The 21,389-nt window shown below is 43.8% G+C and overlaps 2 protein-coding genes and 1 pseudogene across 2 annotated transcripts; all 3 read right to left on the bottom strand.

Moving 5' to 3' along the window:
- Nucleotides 1–5,484: 5,484 nt before the first annotated feature.
- On the bottom strand, nucleotides 5,485–10,440 carry LOC146649441 (uncharacterized). Its single transcript, XM_085386980.1, has one exon. The coding sequence runs from the start codon at nucleotides 10,331–10,333 to the stop codon at nucleotides 6,524–6,526; it is 3,810 nt and encodes a 1,269-aa protein (XP_085243106.1). The 5' UTR covers nucleotides 10,334–10,440; the 3' UTR covers nucleotides 5,485–6,523.
- A 323-nt stretch (nucleotides 10,441–10,763) lies between these two features.
- Nucleotides 10,764–16,975, bottom strand: LOC146649440 (uncharacterized). Its single transcript, XM_085387607.1, has 3 exons — nucleotides 11,908–16,975; nucleotides 11,524–11,716; nucleotides 10,764–11,139 (listed from the first exon to the last, which is right to left on the bottom strand). Exons 1-3 carry the CDS (start codon nucleotides 16,973–16,975, stop codon nucleotides 10,764–10,766), a joined length of 5,637 nt encoding a protein of 1,878 aa, XP_085243733.1.
- A 508-nt stretch (nucleotides 16,976–17,483) lies between these two features.
- LOC146649439 (uncharacterized) lies at nucleotides 17,484–19,197 on the bottom strand (annotated as a pseudogene).
- Between the last annotated feature and the right edge of the window lie 2,192 nt (nucleotides 19,198–21,389).

Here is a 21,389-nt window from a genome sequence, read left to right as displayed (position 1 = left end):
TTCCCAGACTGCGTCAGCTGACAGAGCTGTAAAGAGACGCCCGCCAAGCCCGAATGAAAAGTAAGGCCGAGCGAAAGAATGCTGACCTTGATAACTTTGCATTCACACTGTGCAGGACAGTGATGGACCAACACGGATGATCGGGTGGCGAAAAAGGGCGTGACCGAGACAAGAGGAGTAACTGAGGACAGAAGGCACCTCAGAATGGACAAAAACACAGAAGAAGATGCAGGTTTCACCTGCGGTGAACATCGACACTGGAGAAAGGACTGCCCTAATTGGGGTCAGAACCAGGACGGACTGAATTTTGAGCAGCAGCAGCAGCAGCAATGGTCGCAAACAAACTGAAAAGGAGGGGGGCAGTGGTTTACCCAGAACACCAGAACAGGAAAGTGATGAACAAACACACACACACACACACACACACACACACACACACACACACACACACACACACACGTCTCCAAACACACAGATTCAGAATGAAGTGAAATACACACATAAACACGTGCACTCGTTGAGTGAGAAATGACACACACACATACACACACACACACACATTGGAATGCTGATTCACTGAGAAGTGATGCACACATACACATGCACACGCTTGTGCAATGAAGAGTGATCCACACGCACACACACATACACGCTGATGCAATGAAGAATGCTTTGCTTATGAGGAGCCATTGATTTCCATTGATTACTTAGAATGTGTTATATGTCACCCAGAGGGCATTTATGTAGATTTTAGGAATAAGGTCTAAAAAAGTTTGGTTATGAAAACAATGTCTGTGCGTGATGTCTGTTTATGGCTCAAGGCCTTGACTGAATTCTTTGCTGTGCTTCACACAGCCCTGATGAGGAACAGTGGCACAGAGTGAAAATGATGAATTAATAGTGTAAGTTTTAGGTCGGAGTACGGCATTTTCTGTGATTGAGTTTTAATTCAAGGAGGAACAAAAGGTGTTACAGCACCTGAGGTTCTCATTCCCACACAATATTGTCCCGGCAGGAAGCAAAATGTTCCTGTGAATTTCTGGTTGATTGTTTGGTTTTGTTTAGCGCTAGCTTGATTTTATCAGTGAGCTTTGGCTTGTGTTCTTTCTCGTAAGCGAGAGAGGGATAGTTTTATGCTTGGACATGTCTGCAACGGGCCCTAGTTTGTGTTATTTTAGTAGTATTTTGTTGGTTATGTCTGTTTTCGTTTTTGTTACAGTGCACTGGAGAAAAAACATCTGAGAGGTGTGATCCACCGGTGGTGATATGTTGATATTTTGTGAGTTCATGATTTAACAATCAGCTCTTTAAACAAGGCCTGAAAGATTGAAATTTAAAGCGCTATAAAATATTATTACTGTAAACAGTTGCAAAGTGTGCTTCTCCATGATTGTAATTGGCTTGGGAGAAATTCACTTATAGGGAACACTGATCTAAAAGGATTGCACCGAGTCAATCCGGCCCAAAAAACAACAAGGAATTGTTTTCCTTTAAAATGATGACGTCATCTTGCTGGTGATGGAGGCTCGAATAGGTTGCGCGGGAGACTCCATTATCAGCAACATCTGGTATGAATGTGTATGGAGGTATGCATGCGAATGGACTGTGATGGACTGACGACTAAAAGTTTTGACTGACTTGATACTGAGACAATTTCATTTCATTTCATTTTTATTTATTTCACACTTGGTACTACAATCAAACAAAACAACCACATCTTCTGTCAACAAAACACAACAACCATGTGTGAAAAGGAGCAGGAAGAAGAAAATATTCTTATTAAACCCTGCCCCCTATCTACCATCGAACTTATATCACCGGTGGGCACCAAAAATCAGGAACAAACTAATATTGACATTTCTCTCCGGTCGAATCCCAAACCAACAATGACTGCACCCACTTTAGGATTAGTAAATGCCAATAAACAATTCATAAACAATTCACCCAGCCGACAAGAGAAGGGTGGATGCTTCGCTTTGTTTTGTTTTGTTTTTTCAGGAGCAGGAGGATAAGAGAGACTGGAGGAGGAGACTCTAGCTTCACATAAGTTTGAACTGCAGACTTAACACTGTGGTTGCTGATTTTGAGTTACTGATGTTTGCATCAAGAAAACTGTGCTATATTAACTGTGTTTTGATTAAGGTATCATGTTATATTATTGGGAATGCCAAATGCTACAGTGGAGAAGACTTTTGATACCACTCATGACTGGAATATGTTACTATTAACCACAGCAGGCCACTGTAAAAAGTCAATTAAATTTTATAGAGGAAAATCGCCAAAATTGAACAATACCTATGAATGACTGGCCACATTCAGAATAGAGATATGCAATAATAAACATTGGTCCACATGATTTAGGTTCTCACTTGAAATAGTAAGTTATTAAATGTAGAATATAATCGACAGGGACATTTGATAGGATGTGGTACTGCAAAAGAACAAGAGCAAAGTAAATAAAGAAAATATTGTGTTTAGTTTGGATAAATTCAAATTAAAATGTACCATTACACTCAGAGGATCAATATGGAATAAAACATATGCAAAATTTGTAGGAAGTACATGACTGATAACTGTTCTGTCCTGAGCGTTTGTTTCTAGAGCACCCACTTGACCACACCAACAGTTTCTCGCCACCGAGGAGGGGTACTTGCAAAAAGAATAAAATAAAAATCTGAGTTTAACAAAACATTTTAAATGTAAATATCAAGATTACCTTTCTTTTTCCATGAAATGTGCTTGTGGGCACGCCAGCCATTTTGAAAAGGTGGGCAAAACAATTGGCAAGGCCACACCCCCACACATGTGATATAATTTTAAAGGTACTGTTGCCCTCTCTAAGAAACATCAGGAATTAGAGGAGTGGCAAGTAGAGTATGCGAGCTACAAGCAAAAACTAAAATGTGTACTACAGTGTGCAAAAATGAAATACTGGGTCATTAGGGGGTCATGAGGGACATTTATAAAACTAAAAGTCCCACTAACCTTAAAGTGCACTTGAAAAGCCCACACAAGAAGGTTAACCTAGCTTACCTAGAAGACCTCATCAGGGGGAGCACACTCCCCCTCCTTGAAGAGCTCACCCACTCAACCCGCATCCCCAGAAAACAGCTAACCCCAGATAAGGCAGCGTGATGTATCCCGAGACAACAGGACTGGGACATCTAAATAAAGGTGTGAAACAATCGCCTTCAAAAGGTTATCAATTCACTTCAACCAAAATTAGGACCACACGGTGCGGCAAGAGTTACAGTTTTTTACAGTCGCTAACAAGCGTTTGTCCAAACAGTTGTCACATTTGCAAAACTCTAAACACAATTAGCACAGCATCGGTCTGTTGTGGCCATACCAGTCACACATTTCATGTCGTGTTCACCCAATATGCAGTCAGTGAACACATTTCCACAATGCTTACATTTTCTTAACAGACAAGCTATACCTCCCAGCAAAATCATGAACTGTTTTTGTAGTATCTACGAATGTTAACACACAACATCCCACAATAGCAAAAACAATATCCCAAACCTTAGATACAGTATAAAAACCTCTGCTTCTGCAATGATATGTCGGTGGATCCGACATACCAGGCGGTTTTATCCCAGGTGCATCGACTTGGATAACATCAGATGTGATGTTGATGAAAACATGTGGCCTAACCCTGAAGATCGCAGAGATTAGATGCAAATCTTTTGCCTTTTTATAGCCCCCCTCCCCCTCCCCCCCTTTTTATCTTGGCTTTTTGCTGTTGTTTTTTTGTTCAGAATGCTCTTGTGTGTTTCATGGATGTTTTGTTCACTGTAAGCAATACTGTAAAACTTTCTCTGTCCTATCATACCGTGTTTCTACTGTACCTCCTGTGGTAAACAGTAAAGAAACAAAAACTTGTTTGCTTATTACTGGAATGCTTTTGAATGTGAACATTACTGTACATGTGGACATACAGTTACCAACCAAGACATTTCTGGTGTCAATATGGTGGATTGCATGTTTCGCATGCAAATACCTGTGAAACTGAAACATAAATGTCTATGCAGTTTTTGTAATGTCAATGATAGCCAGTATTTTGAAACCTGGTGTACTTTGATTGACTGCATGTACCTTGTGAAGTGAAAACAAGTGTTATTCTTTGACAGACTAATTTCATTTTGAGTCAGATTTATAGTGTTTTTGTACAGTTAGTGTGTGCAGAGAAAGATGTGTTCTAATTTTGAAATGAGGAGTTAGTATATATTTAACAAAGTGTATTTTTGGGAAGGATATTATCCATTTGGCCAATTGTGTTTTGTAGGTGTGGGTCTGTGTTAAGAGTTTAGAAAAGGTATCTGAAGTATGGGTAGGCGCTTGTTAGCGACTGTAAAAAACTGTAATAGTTATTAGTCTCAACACCCAAGGATAACCAGAAGAGCATGACTAATATGATGGAACTGGGATTTTGTTACACTTAATTTTTGCAAAACACAAATAAAACTAAATTGAAACTAAGGATTTTCAGAAAATAAAAACTAGACTAAACTAGCAAAGAATTGGTAAAAACTAATTACAACTGGTAAAAATTGAAAATCTGGAGTCGAAACTAAATAAAAATAACAACTAATGGAAATGGCGAAAAGTTTAAAACCCTGGTGCAGAGATTGGCAAATCTGACCAGGAAACGTTATAAAATGGATTGTCAGGACAGTCAGCGTTAAAGCCACTTTTGACAGTCCAGACTAGGATGGCATTGGACATCTTCGGGGCAGAAAAGGGTTGGTGTGACCAAGGTGTGGTTTGGCTTGTTGTATGTACATTTCAAAATGTTACAGCTCTGGATGGACCAGTTACCAGATATGATGTCACTAACCTTCTCTTTTAAGTGTCTAGCTCCAATGAATTGACACATGGGAGTGTGTCAAAAAGGGGGAGTTGAGTCCGAACATCAAACAATGGTGTTATGAACATTTTATGACTTTATTTGTGTGTTTAATAATTTAGCTATGGTAAAACTTAAGCTTATAATGTGGTAGACTTAGAAATGGTTCATTAATTTTTGATTTCTTTTACACACACATAGATTATGATTAGAATAGGTTCTGAACATAATATTTTAAACCAAATTTGAATCATTAGAACAACAATGGATAACAATATTAGATTATCAAGGCTAGGGAGAGAGGTGTTTTGGTTTTCTGTCTCTTGCAGAGAAAGGAACAGACACCAGACGGGGACACGGAGATGTGAGGACCCTTCACAGCAGAGACAGATGTAGGGACTGCCGAGACAGCAACTGGGGTCAAGTGTCATGACGTTTGGGCTCCTGGAGAAGATGGATCCCACAAACACAGCAATAACCATGAAGGGGTTGGCGAAAACCAGGAACACCAGACCAACGAGGTTCAAGAGGCTCTTGGCAAAAAGGGGGACACGCCGGTGAACCCAAAACACACAGATCCTTGTTTGAAATCGGGGCAGAATAATCCCCAGAACTGTGCAATGACTAAAGGGTGGTCTAACCCCGGAGGTCGAAGAAAGAAGCTGAGAATCACCCAACTGGAAGACACTGGTAGCTGCAGCAATAAAAATAAAGGTTAAAAGCTCCTTAGACAGAGGTTCTAGTCTAAGTACATTTGAAAGGTATAAGGTGGCATTAAAATGGGAGTGGAAAACTGGAGCACCAAAATAAAGCTGTGGGAGAATTGGGGAGTGATGGGAGTGTCATCTGTAACTGCTGTTATGGTTGTAAATCTAACTTTGCTTGCATCTGAACTGCGTGAACACAGAGGTCATCCCACATATGGTCCACCCGTTAAAGGGGGACAGAGGGCCTCAGGATCAAGAAAACCTGGACCTTGCGACCCTGGAGTGCATGTTGTAAGTGATCTCTTTCAGAGATCAAAAGGGGGAATTATTAGATTATTCTGTTATTATATGTTACCTTATATATGTAATCAAAGTAGTTGAATTAGAATACTGCTGTAGATCACATTATACCCTTTAATATAGAGTGTGTGAGCTGTATGTAGTTTAGTTCTCATTATACTTTTGAGTTAACAGAACATATTCACATATTAGTTCATTAGATAAATGTGCATCACTCTGTATCCTTGATCTGCTGGGAATGTGTTACACTGTTTTCTTGACATGCTTAATTGTTGAATCATGAAGAGAAGGTTGTAAGCAGGAGACTCTGTGTCTAAAGACAGGGGAGATAGATAGACCACATTCCACACCCCCACCTTACAGAAAGCAGAGAAACAACTGCCGAGGTCATAACTTAGGCGCTGTAACAGAGAAAAAATGTGATGTTTTGGCTTTTACGACTAGCTGGGGGCCACTAGAGACTATAAAAAGCTGAGCAACCCGTCACCATTTTGAGACATGTGCCTGACCCTCTGGTAGCATCTCTCCCGTCCGGACGTTGTAATGCTCTTATTGTTGAATTGTATGGAAATAAATGATTGTTGATTGAGCATTTATACACCGAGTATTGTCCTTCCTTCAGCCCAAAGATTCAAAGAATTGGGAGATTTCAACAAGATGAACAGAATCAACCTTTTGGTAAAATCCTTAGAAAGGATGAAGGTGACACAGTTGTTGTGGTGTGTGCTGTCGTTGTAGTTGAAGCAGCTATTGTTGTGGTTGATGCAGCTGTGGTTGTAGTTGGTGCCTTAGATGTTGTAGTTGCAGCAACTGTTGTTGTAGCTGTTGACACACTTGTTGTGGTTTGTGCTACAACATTTGTAGTTGGTGTTGTTTTGGTTGTGGTAGGAGCAGCTGTTGTTGTTGTTTGAGCAGTTGTTATAGTGGTTGGAGCACCTGTTGTTGTGGTTGATGTTACGGCAGTTGTACTTGGTGCCTTAAATGTTGTAGTTGCAGGACCTGTTGTTGTTGGTGACACAGTTGTTGTGGTTTGTGCCACTGCAGTTGTGGTAGGAGCAGCTGTTGTTGTTTGAGCAGTTGTTATTGTGGTTGGAGCAACGTTTGATGTGGTTGATGCGACCAACGTTGTTGCTGGTGTCTTAGATGTCGTACTTGCAGCACCTGTTGTTGTGGTTGGTAACACAGTTGTTGTGGTTGGTGGTGCTGCGGTCGTGGTTGGTGGTGCTGCGGTCGTGGTTGGTGCTGCTGCGGTCGTGGTTGCAGTACCTGTTGTTGTTGGAGCAGCTGCTGTTGTGATTGATGCCACCGCGGTTGTAGTTGGTGCCTTAGATGTCATAGTTGCAGCACCTGTATTTGTTGTTGGGGACACAGTTGTTGTGGTTTGTGCTGTTGCAATTGTGCTTGGTAGTGTAATAGTTGTAAGTAGTGCAGCTGTTGTCGTTGTCGGAGTAACTGTTGTAGTGGTCAGTGCTGCTGTGGTTGTTGTTGGTGCCACTGCGGTCGTGGTTGCAGCACCTGTTTTCGTTGTTGGTGACACATTTGTTGTGGTTTGTGCTGTTGCAGTTGTGGCTGGTTCCACTGCGGTTGTGGTTGAAACAGTCTTTGTTGTTGTTTGAGCAGTTGTTATAGTGGTTGGCGCAGCTGTTGTTGTGGTTGATGCCACCGCCGTTGTAGTTGGTGCTTTAGATGTTGTAGTTGCAGCACCTGTTGTCGTTGTTGATGGCACAGTTGTTGTGGTTTGTGCTGTTGCAGTTGTGGTTGGTGGTGTAATAGTTGTAAGTAGTGCAGCTGTTGTCATCGTCGGACTAACTTTTGTTGTGCTTGGTGCTGCTGCGGTCGTGGTTGGTGCTGCTGCAGTCGTGGTTGCAGTACCTGTTGTTGTTGGAGCAGTTGTTGTTGTGGTTGGAGCAGCTGCTGTTGTGATTGATGCCACCGCCGTTGTAGTTGATGCCACCGCCGTTGTAGCTGGTGCTTTAGATGTCGTAGTTTCAGGACCTGTTGTTGTTGTTGGTGACACATTTGTTGTGGTTTGTGCTGTTGTAGTTGTGCTTGGTGATGTAATAGTTGTAAGTGGTGCAGCTGTTGTCATTGTTGGAGTAACTGTTGTTTTGGTTGGTGCCACTGTGGTCGTGGTTGCAGGACCTGTTGTTGTCGGTGGTGACACAGTTGTTGTGGTGTGTGCTGTCGTTGTAGTCGGAGCAGATAGTGTTGTGGTTGATGCAGCTGTGGTTGTAGTTGGTGCCTTAGATGTTGTAGTTGCAGCAACTGTTGTTGTCGCTATTGACACAGTTGTTGTGGTTTGTGCTACAACAGTTGTAGTTGGTGTCGTTTTGGTTGTGGTAGGAGCAGCTGTTGTTGTTGTTTGAGCAGTTGTTATTGTGGTTGGAGCAACTTTTGATGTGGTTGATGCGACCAACGTTGTTGCTGGTACCTTAGATGTCGTACTTGCAGCACCTGTTGTCGTTGTTGCTGATGACACAGTTGTTGTGGTTTGTCCTGTTGCAGTTGTGGTTGGTGCTGCTGCGGTCGTGGTTGCAGTACCTGTTGTTGTTGTTGGAGCAGTACCTGTTGTTGTTGGAGCAGCTGCTGTTGTGATTGATGCCATCGCGGTTGTCGTTGGTGCCTTAGATGTCATAGTTGCAGCACCTGTTGTCGTTGTTGATGACACAGTTGTTGTGGTTTGTGCTGTTGCAGTTGTGCTTGATGGTGTAATAATTGTAAGTAGTGCAGCTGTTGTCGTTGTCGGAGTAACTGTTTTAGTGGTTAGTGCTGCTGTGGTTGTTGTTGGTGCCACTGTGGTCGTGGTTGCAGCACCTGTTTTCGTTGTTGGTGACACAGTTGTTGTGGTTGGTGCTTTAGCAGTTGTAGTTGGTGCCTTAGATGTCATAGTTGCAGCACCTGTTGTCGTTGTTGGTGAGACAGTTGTTGTGGTTTGTACTGTTGCAGTTGTGGTTGGTGCCACTGCGGTTGTGGTTGAAACAGCCTTTGTTGTTGTTTGAGCAGTTGTTATAGTCGTTGGTGCAGCTGTTGTTGTGGTTGATGCCACTGCGGTTGTAGTTGGTACCTTAGATGTCGTACTTGCAGCACCTGTTGTCGTTGTTGCTGATGACACAGTTGTTGTGGTTTGTCCTGTTGCAGTTGTGGTTGGTGCTGCTGCGGTCGTGGTTGCAGTACCTGTTGTTGTTGCAGCACCTGTTGTCGTTGTTGGGGACACAGTTGTTGTGGTTTGTGCTGTTGCAATTGTGCGTGGTAGTGTAATAGTTGTAAGTAGTGCAGCTGTTGTCGTTGTCGGAGTAACTGTTGTAGTGGTCAGTGCTGCTGTGGTTGTTGTTGGTGCCACTGCGGTCGTGGTTGCAGCACCTGTTTTCGTTGTTGGTGACACATTTGTTGTGGTTTGTGCTGTTGCAGTTGTGGCTGGTTCCACTGCGGTTGTGGTTGAAACAGTCTTTGTTGTTGTTTGAGCAGTTGTTATAGTGGTTGGCGCAGCTGTTGTTGTGGTTGATGCCACCGCCGTTGTAGTTGGTGCTTTAGATGTTGTAGTTGCAGCACCTGTTGTCGTTGTTGATGGCACAGTTGTTGTGGTTTGTGCTGTTGCAGTTGTGGTTGGTGGTGTAATAGTTGTAAGTAGTGCAGCTGTTGTCATCGTCGGACTAACTTTTGTTGTGCTTGGTGCTGCTGCGGTCGTGGTTGGTGCTGCTGCAGTCGTGGTTGCAGTACCTGTTGTTGTTGGAGCAGTTGTTGTTGTGGTTGGAGCAGCTGCTGTTGTGATTGATGCCACCGCCGTTGTAGTTGATGCCACCGCCGTTGTAGCTGGTGCTTTAGATGTCGTAGTTTCAGGACCTGTTGTTGTTGTTGGTGACACATTTGTTGTGGTTTGTGCTGTTGTAGTTGTGCTTGGTGATGTAATAGTTGTAAGTGGTGCAGCTGTTGTCATTGTTGGAGTAACTGTTGTTTTGGTTGGTGCCACTGTGGTCGTGGTTGCAGGACCTGTTGTTGTCGGTGGTGACACAGTTGTTGTGGTGTGTGCTGTCGTTGTAGTCGGAGCAGATAGTGTTGTGGTTGATGCAGCTGTGGTTGTAGTTGGTGCCTTAGATGTTGTAGTTGCAGCAACTGTTGTTGTCGCTATTGACACAGTTGTTGTGGTTTGTGCTACAACAGTTGTAGTTGGTGTCGTTTTGGTTGTGGTAGGAGCAGCTGTTGTTGTTGTTTGAGCAGTTGTTATTGTGGTTGGAGCAACTTTTGATGTGGTTGATGCGACCAACGTTGTTGCTGGTACCTTAGATGTCGTACTTGCAGCACCTGTTGTCGTTGTTGCTGATGACACAGTTGTTGTGGTTTGTCCTGTTGCAGTTGTGGTTGGTGCTGCTGCGGTCGTGGTTGCAGTACCTGTTGTTGTTGGAGCAGTTGTTGTTGTTGTTGGAGCAGCTGCTGTTGTGATTGATGCCATCGCGGTTGTCGTTGGTGCCTTAGATGTCATAGTTGCAGCACCTGTTGTCGTTGTTGATGACACAGTTGTTGTGGTTTGTGCTGTTGCAGTTGTGCTTGATGGTGTAATAATTGTAAGTAGTGCAGCTGTTGTCGTTGTCGGAGTAACTGTTTTAGTGGTTAGTGCTGCTGTGGTTGTTGTTGGTGCCACTGTGGTCGTGGTTGCAGCCCCTGTTTTCGTTGTTGGTGACACATTTGTTGTGGTTGGTGCTGTAGCAGTTGTAGTTGGTGCCTTAGATGTCATAGTTGCAGCACCTGTTGTCGTTGTTGGTGAGACAGTTGTTGTGGTTTGTACTGTTGCAGTTGTGGTTGGTGCCACTGCGGTTGTGGTTGAAACAGCCTTTGTTGTTGTTTGAGCAGTTGTTATAGTCGTTGGTGCAGCTGTTGTTGTGGTTGATGCCACTGCGGTTGTAGTTGGTACCTTAGATGTCGTACTTGCAGCACCTGTTGTCGTTGTTGCTGATGACACAGTTGTTGTGGTTTGTCCTGTTGCAGTTGTGGTTGGTGCTGCTGCGGTCGTGGTTGCAGTACCTGTTGTTGTTGCAGCACCTGTTGTCGTTGTTGGTGAGACAGTTGTTGTCTTTTGTGCTGTTGCAGTTGTACTTGGTGGTGTAATAGTTGTAAGTAGTGCAGCTGTTGTCGCTGTCGGAGTAACTGTTGTAGTGGTTGGTGCTGCTGCAGTCGTGGTTTGTGCCGCTGTGGTCATGGTTGCAGCACCTGTTATTGTTGGTGGTGACACAGTTGTTGTGGTGTGTGCTGGGGTTGTAGTTGAAGCAGCTATTGTTGTGGTTGATGCAGCTGTGGTTATAGTTGGTGCCTTAGATGTTGTAGTTACAGCAACTGTTGTCGTCGCTGTTGACACACTTGTTGTGGTTTGTGCTACAACAGTTGTAGTTGGTGTCGTTTTGGTTGTGGTTGAAGCAACTGTTGTTGTTGTTTGAGCAGTTGTTATAGTGGTTGGAGCACCTGTTGTTGTGGTTGATGTTACGGCAGTTGTACTTGGTGCCTTAGATGTTGTAGTTGCAGGACCTGTTGTTGTTAGTGACACAGTTGTTGTGGTTTGTGCCACTGCAGTTGTAGTAGGAGCAGCTGTTGTTGTTTGAGCAGTTGTTATTGTGGTTGGAGCAACGTTTGATGTGGTTGATGCGACCAACGTTGTTGCTGGTGTCTTAGATATCGTACTTGCAGCACCTGTTGTTGTGGTTGGTGACACAGTTGTTGTGGTTGGTGGTGCTGCGGTTGTGGTTGGTGGTGCTGCGGTCGTGGTTGGTGCTGCTGCGGTCGTGGTTGGTGCTGCTGTGGTCGTGGTTGCAGTACCTGTTGTTGTTGGAGCAGCTGCTGTTGTGATTGATGCCACCGCGGTTGTAGTTGGTGCCTTAGATGTCATAGTTGCAGCACCTGTATTTGTTGTTGGGGACACAGTTGTTGTGGTTTGTGTTGTTGCAGTTGTGCTTGGTGGTGTAATAGTTTTAAGTAGTGCAGCTGTTGTCGTTGTCGGAGTAACTGTTGTAATGGTCAGTGCTGCTGTGGTTGTTGTTGGTGCCACTGTGGTCGTGGTTGCAGCACTTGTTTTCGTTGTTGGTGACACAGTTGTTGTGGTTTGTGCTGCTGCAGTTGTGGCTGGTTCCACTGCGGTTGTGGTTGAAACAGCCTTTGTTGTTGGTTGAGCAGTTGTTATAGTGGTTGGCGCAGCTGTTGTTGTGGTTGATGCCACCGCCGTTGTAGTTGGTGCTTTAGATGTCAGAGTTGTAACACCTGTTGTTGCTATTGGTGACACAGTTGTGGTTTGTGCTGTTGCAGTTGTGCTTGGTGATGTAAGTAGTGCAGGTGTTGTCATTGTTGGAGTAACTGTTGTTGTGGTTGGTGCTGCTGCGGTTGTAGTAGGTGCCGCTGCAGTCGTGGTTGCAGCACCTGTTGTTGTTGGAGGTGACACAGTTGTTGTGGTGTGTGCTGTCGTTGTAGTTGAAGCAGCTATGGTTGTGGTTGATGCAGCTGTGGTTGTAGTTGGTGCCTTAGATGTTGTAGTTGCAGCAACTGTTGTCGTCGCTGTTGACACACTTGTTGTGGTTTGTGCTACAACAGTTGTAGTTGGTGTTGTTTTGGTTGTGGTAGCAGCAGCTGTTGTTGTTGTTTGAGCAGTTGTTATAGTGGTTGGAGCACCTGTTGTTGTGGCTGATGTTACGGCAGTTGTACTTGGTGCCTTAAATGTTGTAGTTGCAGGACCTGTTGTTGTTGGTGACACAGTTGTTGTGGTTTGTGCCACTGCAGTTGTGGTAGGAGCAGCTGTTGTTGTTTGAGCAGTTGTTATTGTGGTTGGAGCAACGTTTGATGTGGTTGATGCGACCAACGTTGTTGCTGGTACCTTAGATGTCGTACTTGCAGCACCTGTTGTCGTTGTTGCTGGTGACACAGTTGTTGTGGTTTGTCCTGTTGCAGTTGTGGTTGGTGCTGCTGCGGTCGTGGTTGGTGCCGCTGCGGTCGTGGTTGCAGTACCTGTTGTTGTTGGAGCAGTTGTTGTTGTGGTTGGAGCAGCTGCTGTTGTGATTGATGCCATCACGGTTGTAGTTGGTGCCTTAGATGTCATAGTTGCAGCACCTGTTGTCGTTGTTGATGACACAGTTGTTGTGGTTTGTGCTGTTGCAGTTGTGCTTGGTGGTGTAATAGTTGTAAGTAGTGCAGCTGTTGTCGTTGTCGGAGTAACTGTTGTAGTGGTTAGTGCTGCTGTGGTTGTTGTTGGTGCCACTGTGGTCGTGGTTGCAGCACCTGTTTTTGTTGTTGGTGACACAGTTGTTGTGGTTGGTGCCTTAGATGTCATAGTTGCAGCACCTGTTGTCGTTGTTGGTGAGACAGTTGTTGTGGTTTGTACTGCTACAGTTGTGGTTGGTTCCACTGCGTTTGTGGTTGCAACAGCCTTTGTTGTTGTTTGAGCAGTTGTTACAGTGGTTGGCGCAGCTGTTGTTGTGGTTGATGCCACTGCGGTTGTAGTTGGTGCCTTAGATGTCGTAGCTGCAGCACCTGTTGTTGTTGGTGTCACAGTTGTTGTGTTTTGTGCTGTTGCAGTTGTACTTGGTGGTGTAATAGTTGTAAGTGGTGCAGCTGTTGTCGCTGTTGGAGTAACTGTTGTAGTGGTTGGTGCTGCTGTGGTCATGGTTGCAGCACCTGTTATTGTTGGTGGTGACACAGTTGTTGTGGTGTGTGCTGGGGTTGTAGTTGAAGCAACTATTGTTGTGGTTGATGCAGCTGTGGTTGTAGTTGGTGTCTTAGATGTTGTAGTTGCAGCAACTGTTGTCGTCCCTGTTGACACACTTGTTGTGGTTTGTGCTACAACAGTTGTAGTTTGTGTCGTTTTGGTTGTGGTTGGAGCAGCTGTTGTTGTTGTTTGAGCAGTAGTTTGAGTGGTTGGAGCACCTGTCGTTGTGGCTGATGTTACGGCAGTTGTACTTGGTGCCTTAGATGTTGTAGTTTCAGGACCTGTTGTTGTTGGTGACACAGTTGTTGTGGCTTGTGCAACTGCAGTTGTGGTAGGAGTAGCTGTTGTTGTTTGAGCAGTTGTTATTGTGGTTGGAGCAACGTTTGATGTGGTTGATGCGACCAACGTTGTTGCTGGTGTCTTAGATGTCGTACTTGCAGCACTTGTTGTCGTTGTTGGTGACACAGTTGTTGTGGTTTGTGCTGCTGCAGTTGTGGTTGGTGCCACTACGGTTGTGGTTGAAGCAGCTGTTGTTGTTGTTTGAGCAGTTGTTATAGTGGTTGGAGCACCTGTCGTTGTGGCTGATGTTACGGCAGTTGTAGTTGGTGCCTTAGATGTCGTAGTTGCAGCACCTGTTGTTGTTGGTGACACAGTTTTTGTGGTTTGTGCTGTTGTAGTTGTGCTTGGTGTTGTAATAGTTGTAAGTGGTGCAGCTGTTGTCATTGTCGGACTAACTTTTGTTGTGTTTGGTGCCGCTGAGGACGTGGTTGCAGGACCTGTTGTTGTTGTTGGTGACACAGTTGTTGTGGTTTGTGCTGTTGCAATTGTAGCTGGAGCAGCTGCTGTTGTGATCGATGCCACTGTGGTTGTAGTTTGTGCCTTAGATGTTGTAGTTGCAGCACCTGTTGTCGTTGTTAGTGACACAGTTGTTGTGGTTTGTGCTGCTGCAGTTGTGGTTGGTGCCACTGCGGTTGTGGTTGAAACAGCCTTTGTCGTTGTTTGAGCAGTTGTTATAGTGGTTGGAGCACCTGTCGTTGTGGTTGATGTCACGGCAGTTGTACTTGGTGCCTTAGATGTTGTAGTTGCAGGACCTGTTGTTGTTGATGACACAGTTGTTGTGGTTTGTGCCACTGCAGTTGTGGTAGGAGCAGCTGTTGTTGTTTGAGCAGTTGTTATTGTGGTTGGAGCAACGTTTGATGTGGTTGATGCGACCAACGTTGTTGCTGGTGTCTTAGATGTCGTACTTGCAGCACCTGTTGTTGTTGGTGACACAGTTGTTGTTGTTTGTGCTGTTGCAGTTGTGCTTGGTGTTGTAATAGTTGTAAGTGGTGCAGCTGTTGTCATTGTCGGAGTAAGTGTTGTTGTGGTTGGAGCTGCTGCTGTCGTGGTTGGTGCCGCTGTGGATGTGGTTGCATCAGCTGTTGTTGTTGTTGGTGACACAGTTGTTGTGGTGTGTGCTGGGGTTGTAGTTGGAGCAGGTGTTGTTGTGGTTGATGCAGCTGTGTTTGTAGTTGGGGCCTTAGATGTTGTAGTTGCAGGAACTGTTGTCGTCGCTGTTGACACACTTGTTGTGGTTTGTGCTACAACAGTTGTAGTTGGTGTTGTTATGGTTGTGGTTGAAGCAGCTGTTGTTGTTGTTTGAGCAGTAGTTATAGTGGTTGGAGCACCTATCATTGTGGTTGATGTCCCGGCAGTTGTACTTGGTGCCTTAGATGTTTTAGTTGCAGGACCTGTTGTTGTTGATGGTGACACAATTGTTGTGGTTTGTGCCACTGCAGTTGTGGTAGGAGCAGCTGTTGTTGTTTGAGCAGTTGTTATTGTGGTTGGAGCAACGTTTGATGTGGTTGATGCGACCAACGTTGTTGCTGGTACCTTAGATGTCGTACTTGCAGCACCTGTTGTCGTTGTTGCTGGTGACACAGTTGTTGTGGTTTGTCCTGTTGCAGTTGTGGTTGGTGCTGCTGCGGTCGTGGTTGGTGCCGCTGCGGTCGTGGTTGCAGTACCTGTTGTTGTTGGAGCAGTTGTTGTTGTGGTTGGAGCAGCTGCTGTTGTGATTGATGCCATCACGGTTGTAGTTGGTGCCTTAGATGGCATAGTTGCAGCACCTGTTGTCGTTGTTGATGACACAGTTGTTGTGGTTTGTGCTGTTGCAGTTGTGCTTGGTGGTGTAATAGTTGTAAGTAGTGCAGCTGTTGTCGTTGTCGGAGTAACTGTTGTAGTGGTTAGTGCTGCTGTGGTTGTTGTTGGTGCCACTGTGGTCGTGGTTGCAGAACCTGTTTTTGTTGTTGGTGACACAGTTGTTGTGGTTGGTGCCTTAGATGTCATAGTTGCAGCACCTGTTGTCGTTGTTGGTGAGACAGTTGTTGTGGTTTGTACTGCTACAGTTGTGGTTGGTTCCACTGCGTTTGTGGTTGCAACAGCCTTTGTTGTTGTTTGAGCAGTTGTTACAGTGGTTGGCGCAGCTGTTGTTGTGGTTGATGCCACTGCGGTTGTAGTTGGTGCCTTAGATGTCGTAGCTGCAGCACCTGTTGTTGTTGGTGTCACAGTTGTTGTGTTTTGTGCTGTTGCAGTTGTACTTGGTGGTGTAATAGTTGTAAGTGGTGCAACTGTTGTCGCTGTAGGAGTAACTGTTGTAGTGGTTGGTGCTGCTGCAGTCGTGGTTTGTGCTGCTGTGGTCATGGTTGCAGCACCTGTTATTGTTGGTGGTGACACAGTTGTTGTGGTGTGTGCTGGGGTTGTAGTTGAAGCAACTATTGTTGTGGTTGATGCAGCTGTGGTTGTAGTTGGTGTCTTAGATGTTGTAGTTGCAGCAACTGTTGTCGTCCCTGTTGACACACTTGTTGTGGTTTGTGCTACAACAGTTGTAGTTTGTGTCGTTTTGGTTGTGGTTGGAACAGCTGTTGTTGTTGTTTGAGCAGTAGTTTGAGTGGTTGGAGCACCTGTCGTTGTGGTTGATGTCACGGCAGTTGTACTTGGTGCCTTAGATGTTGTAGTTGCAGGACCTGTTGTTGTTGGTGACACAGTTGTTGTGGCTTGTGCAACTGCAGTTGTGGTAGGAGTAGCTGTTGTTGTTTGAGCAGTTGTTATTGTGGTTGGAGCAACGTTTGATGTGGTTGATGCGACCAACATTGTTGCTGGTGTCTTAGATGTCGTACTTGCAGCACTTGTTGTCGTTGTTGGTGACACAGTTGTTGTGGTTTGTGCTGCTGCAGTTGTGGTTGGTGCCACTACGGTTGTGGTTGAAACAGCTGTTGTTGTTGTTTGAGCAGTTGTTATAGTGGTTGGAGCACCTGTCATTGTGGCTGATGTTACGGCAGTTGTAGTTGGTGCCTTAGATGTCGTAGTTGCAGCACCTGTTGTTGTTGGTGACACAGTTTTTGTGGTTTGTGCTGTTGTAGTTTTGCTTGGTGTTGTAATAGTTGTAAGTGGTGCAGCTGTTGTCATTGTCGGACTAACTTTTGTTGTGTTTGGTGCCGCTGAGGACGTGGTTGCAGGACCTGTTGTTGTTGTTGGTGACACAGTTGTTGTGGTTTGTGCTGTTGCAATTGTAGCTGGAGCAGCTGCTGTTGTGATCGATGCCACTGTGGTTGTAGTTTGTGCCTTAGATGTTGTAGTTGCAGCACCTGTTGTCGTTGTTAGTGACACAGTTGTTGTGGTTTGTGCTGCTGCAGTTGTGGTTGGTGCCACTGCGGTTGTGGTTGAAACAGCCTTTGTCGTTGTTTGAGCAGTTGTTATAGTGGTTGGAGCACCTGTCGTTGTGGTTGATGTCACGGCAGTTGTACTTGGTGCCTTAGATGTTGTAGTTGCAGGACCTGTTGTTGTTGATGACACAGTTGTTGTGGTTTATGCCACTGCAGTTGTGGTAGGAGCAGCTGTTGTTGTTTGAGCAGTTGTTATTGTGGTTGGAGCAACGTTTGATGTGGTTGATGCGACCAACGTTGTTGCTGGTGTCTTAGATGTCGTACTTGCAGCACTTGTTGTTGTTGGTGACACAGTTGTTGTTGTTTGTGCTGTTGCAGTTGTGCTTGGTGTTGTAATAGTTGTAAGTGGTGCAGCTGTTGTCATTGTCGGAGTAAGTGTTGTTGTGGTTGGAGCTGCTGCTGTCGTGGTTGGTGCCGCTGTGGATGTGGTTGCATCAGCTGTTGTTGTTGTTGGTGACACAGTTGTTGTGGTGTGTGCTGGGGTTGTAGTTGGAGCAGGTGTTGTTGTGGTTGATGCAGCTGTGGTTGTAGTTGGGGCCTTAGATGTTGTAGTTGCAGGAACTGTTGTCGTCGCTGTTGACACACTTGTTGTGGTTTGTGCTACAACAGTTGTAGTTGGTGTTGTTATGGTTGTGGTTGAAGCAGCTGTTGTTGTTGTTTGAGCAGTAGTTATAGTGGTTGGAGCACCTGTCGTTGTGGTTGATGTCCCGGCAGTTGTACTTGGTGCCTTAGATGTTGTAGTTGCAGGACCTGTTGTTGTTGTTGGTGACACAATTGTTGTGGTTTGTGCCACTGCAGTTGTGGTAGGAGCAGCTGTTGTTGTTTGAGCAGTTGTTATTGTGGTTGGAGCAACGTTTGATGTGGTTGATGCGACCAACATTGTTGCTGGTGTCTTAGATGCCGTTGTGGTTTGTGCTGTTGCAGTTGTGCTTGGTGGTGTAATAGTTGTAAGTAGTGCAGCTGTGTTCGTTGTCGGAGTAACTGTTGTAGTGGTTAGTGCTGCTGTGGTTGTTGTTGGTGCCACTGCGGTCGTGGTTGCAGCACTTGTTGTTGTTGTTGGTGACACAGTTGTTGTGGTTTGTGCTGTTGCAGTTGTTGTTGGTGTCACTGCGGTTGTGGTTGAAACAGCTGTTGTTGTTGTTTGAGTAGTTGTTATAGTGGTTGGCACAATTGTTGTTGTGGTTGATGCCACTGCGGTTGTACTGGGTGCCTTAAATGTCGTAGTTGCATCACCTGTTGTTGTTTTTGTTGGGTACACAGTTGTTGTGGTTGGTGCTGCTGTGATTGTGGTTGATGCCGCTGCGGTCGTGGTTGGATTAGTTTTTTTTTTGTTATTTGAGCAGTTGTAATTGTGGTTGGAGCAGCTGTTATTGTGGTTGGAGACGTTGTTGTCATGCTTGGAGCAGATGTTGTTGTTGGTGCCTCAGTTCTTGCTGTGGTCGGTGCTGCAGTTGTTGTGGGTGAAGTACAGGTTGCTCCACTTGTTATGGTACCAACATTCTGCATGAAAGGTAGAAAATGTAGGCCTGAAGCAGCTGCACACAAGTTTGTAGATGCACAGCCATAAGCTGGAAAAGTCTTGGTGCCGTCGTTCACTGCAGGTGAAACAGTTTGAAAAATTACAGATATTTTTATGTTATGATGTCATGATATAGCTTTATTTTTAAAGCATTACTCAAAACATCTTAAAAACCTGTTTGCTGATATACCGTTTCAGTTTTATTTGTAGTTAAATGCCACTTGGCAAGTGATAAGACATGTCAAATGGTAAAAGAACGTATAATTGATAAGAGCAGTTAACTGATTTTTCCATCAACAAGAAATCAAAGTGCTACTCTTGATATTTTCGTGTGTATTTTCTTTCCTTGGCTCTTGTTTTGATGGACATTTATTTAGTTCTTCAGCTGCTGTGTTAAACAAATAATTAGTCATGACAATAACTGTCAGATTAATCCATACTTCCATACTAGAAATATTACAATATTTTTTAAAACAGTTTGGGGGTTATTTGCTAACTAATATATCTGTGTTGCAGTTAAATCTGTAAAATTTAATAAAGTGATTAAAGATCAAATGTTGATAGTCATCTTTAAAGATTTAAACTTCAAAATAATCTTTTTTAGAAATACTGATAAAATGCTTTTTATCTGATAAAATGCTTTTTATCAGTATTTCTTCCATTGGCTGTTAAAATAAATTCAACCAACATTCCTTTTATAAAAAGAATGTTCGCTGAAGTTATTTTAGGCAGAAAAAATAATTTTAAGATTATCTTTTTTGAAATAAAATGATGAAGACTCACTCGTTGATTGAAAGCATTGGTCCTCCACTCCTTGACATTGTATTGGAGTGTTGCACAAAGGGTTGGAACAAATGTTACATAGCTGGCCGTTACTTGACTGAGGAGTAGGAGCTGAAACAGAAAAGAACATAATTTCAATTCACAACAGAGAACATTTCAGCAGATATCAGAATATTGTTTCTTATCTCTTTCTGTTATTGTGTCTTTAATAAAACACATTGATTTGTGCTTACCAGCCAGAGTTTGTGAGTTGCAGTTATCTGTGTTGCAGCACGTGGCAGATGCAAGAGCACTTTGAACACCCAGGTTGACTGAAAATGTCTGAGAGCCCGTAGCTGGACACAGGGAGGAAGATGCACATGCCTTGTAGATTTCTGTTGTTGTATTTCCAGATGAGGTAGCTGCAAATTCACAGTGTGGTTCATTAATGTTGATGAAAAGTACATATAACCTCACAGTATTTACAATTTACTGAAGTGTATCACATAATATGAAGAGAAGATTACCTAAAATAGTAGCTGTAACACACATCTTCCCTGAAGAACATGTAATCGGTACTGTGCTTGAACACGTCTGATCTGTGCATGTTTGACACTGAAGGGCTCCAGCTGCAATCAGGAGAGAAACATTGAAAGGACTGAAGTTAAAATGAAACATTACAGGTTTTTGAATACCCCAGTATACTGGCATTATTAAAGTCTTCATCTCTTCTATTTTTTTACACTGTTACAACGATTGATGAAATGCTGTTAATCTCTGTATCTCTGTATAAATAAAAAAATGGATAGTGGTGTAACACCACCTAGTGCGAGAAAAGAATCTGACCACAAGATTAGATCAGCTCTTATGGAACATTAAGGTTAAACTTTAACACCAAGCTATCTCTGGGTTAAGTCTGTTTTTTCAAAGCACACCCAAACAATTTACAAGATAACAGGTTACAACATTCACATGACACCACACAGTGAATATGAGTTTCTATTGAATGATGAATCTTAATATCCATTAGCATGCTCATTTCAAATTCACTTTCTGTAGATTTGTTAATTGCTCTTCCTCATTTCTAACATGAAGTAGACCTAATCCGCTCAGTGAAATAATTTGGCCAAACTAAACGATTTTCACATCAGTTTTGCAAACAGAATCAGCAACAGAAGTTGCAAACTAAAAGAAGGAAATACGATTTCCGAAAATCATGGCATTTCTTTCTGTGAGGCTCCTGGTTTTTTTTGCGTGTGTGTATCTTTTTGTAGTTTTATTGTTTTTTTGTTGTTGTTGTTGTTTTTTGTTTTTTGTTTTTTGTTTTTTTTTTGGGGGGGGGGGGGGGGGTCATCACATGCATTAATCGATTTTCCTACTGATAGATCCTAAATAATAAGAAAAGTCCAGTTACCTGTGCTGGAGTGTGCCCAGAGGAGAATCAGAGTAGTCAACTTCATTGTGATGAACATTTCAGTTTTGCAGATTAGTTTCCCTGGACTGTGATACTAAATCTCAGGAGCACTCCTACACTTTATATACTGAACAGGTGAGCTTAGGATTGGGTGTGTTTATATTTTTACAGCATGAACATCAGACGCTCATCTCCTCTTTTGTCAAATCATTCTGCTAGTGCACGTTACCACACCCTTGTTCAATTGCACATTTAAACAAAAAAGGGTATGCAACCGCTTTTTATACAAATTATAAATGAAAAACTATGATGCGTCACTGACCCTTTTCTATTTTTGCTAAACATACATCTTTAGCTTTTCTTTATTCGCTAAATTAAGATGAGTCCATGAATACCTGTTGATAAAAGCTGGCAGAGAGCATGGAATGAATAGTCATGGTGAGATATTTCCTACCTCACACT

Source organism: Rhamphochromis longiceps, linkage group LG17 (genome assembly GCF_057381845.1).
Source record: "Rhamphochromis longiceps isolate RC_006_pf linkage group LG17, R_longiceps_female_GT1.1, whole genome shotgun sequence".
NCBI classification, from domain to species: Eukaryota; Metazoa; Chordata; class Actinopteri; order Cichliformes; family Cichlidae; genus Rhamphochromis; species Rhamphochromis longiceps.
The sequence above is the reverse complement of the archived record's forward strand: the minus strand, read 5'-3'. Positions and strand labels throughout refer to the sequence as shown.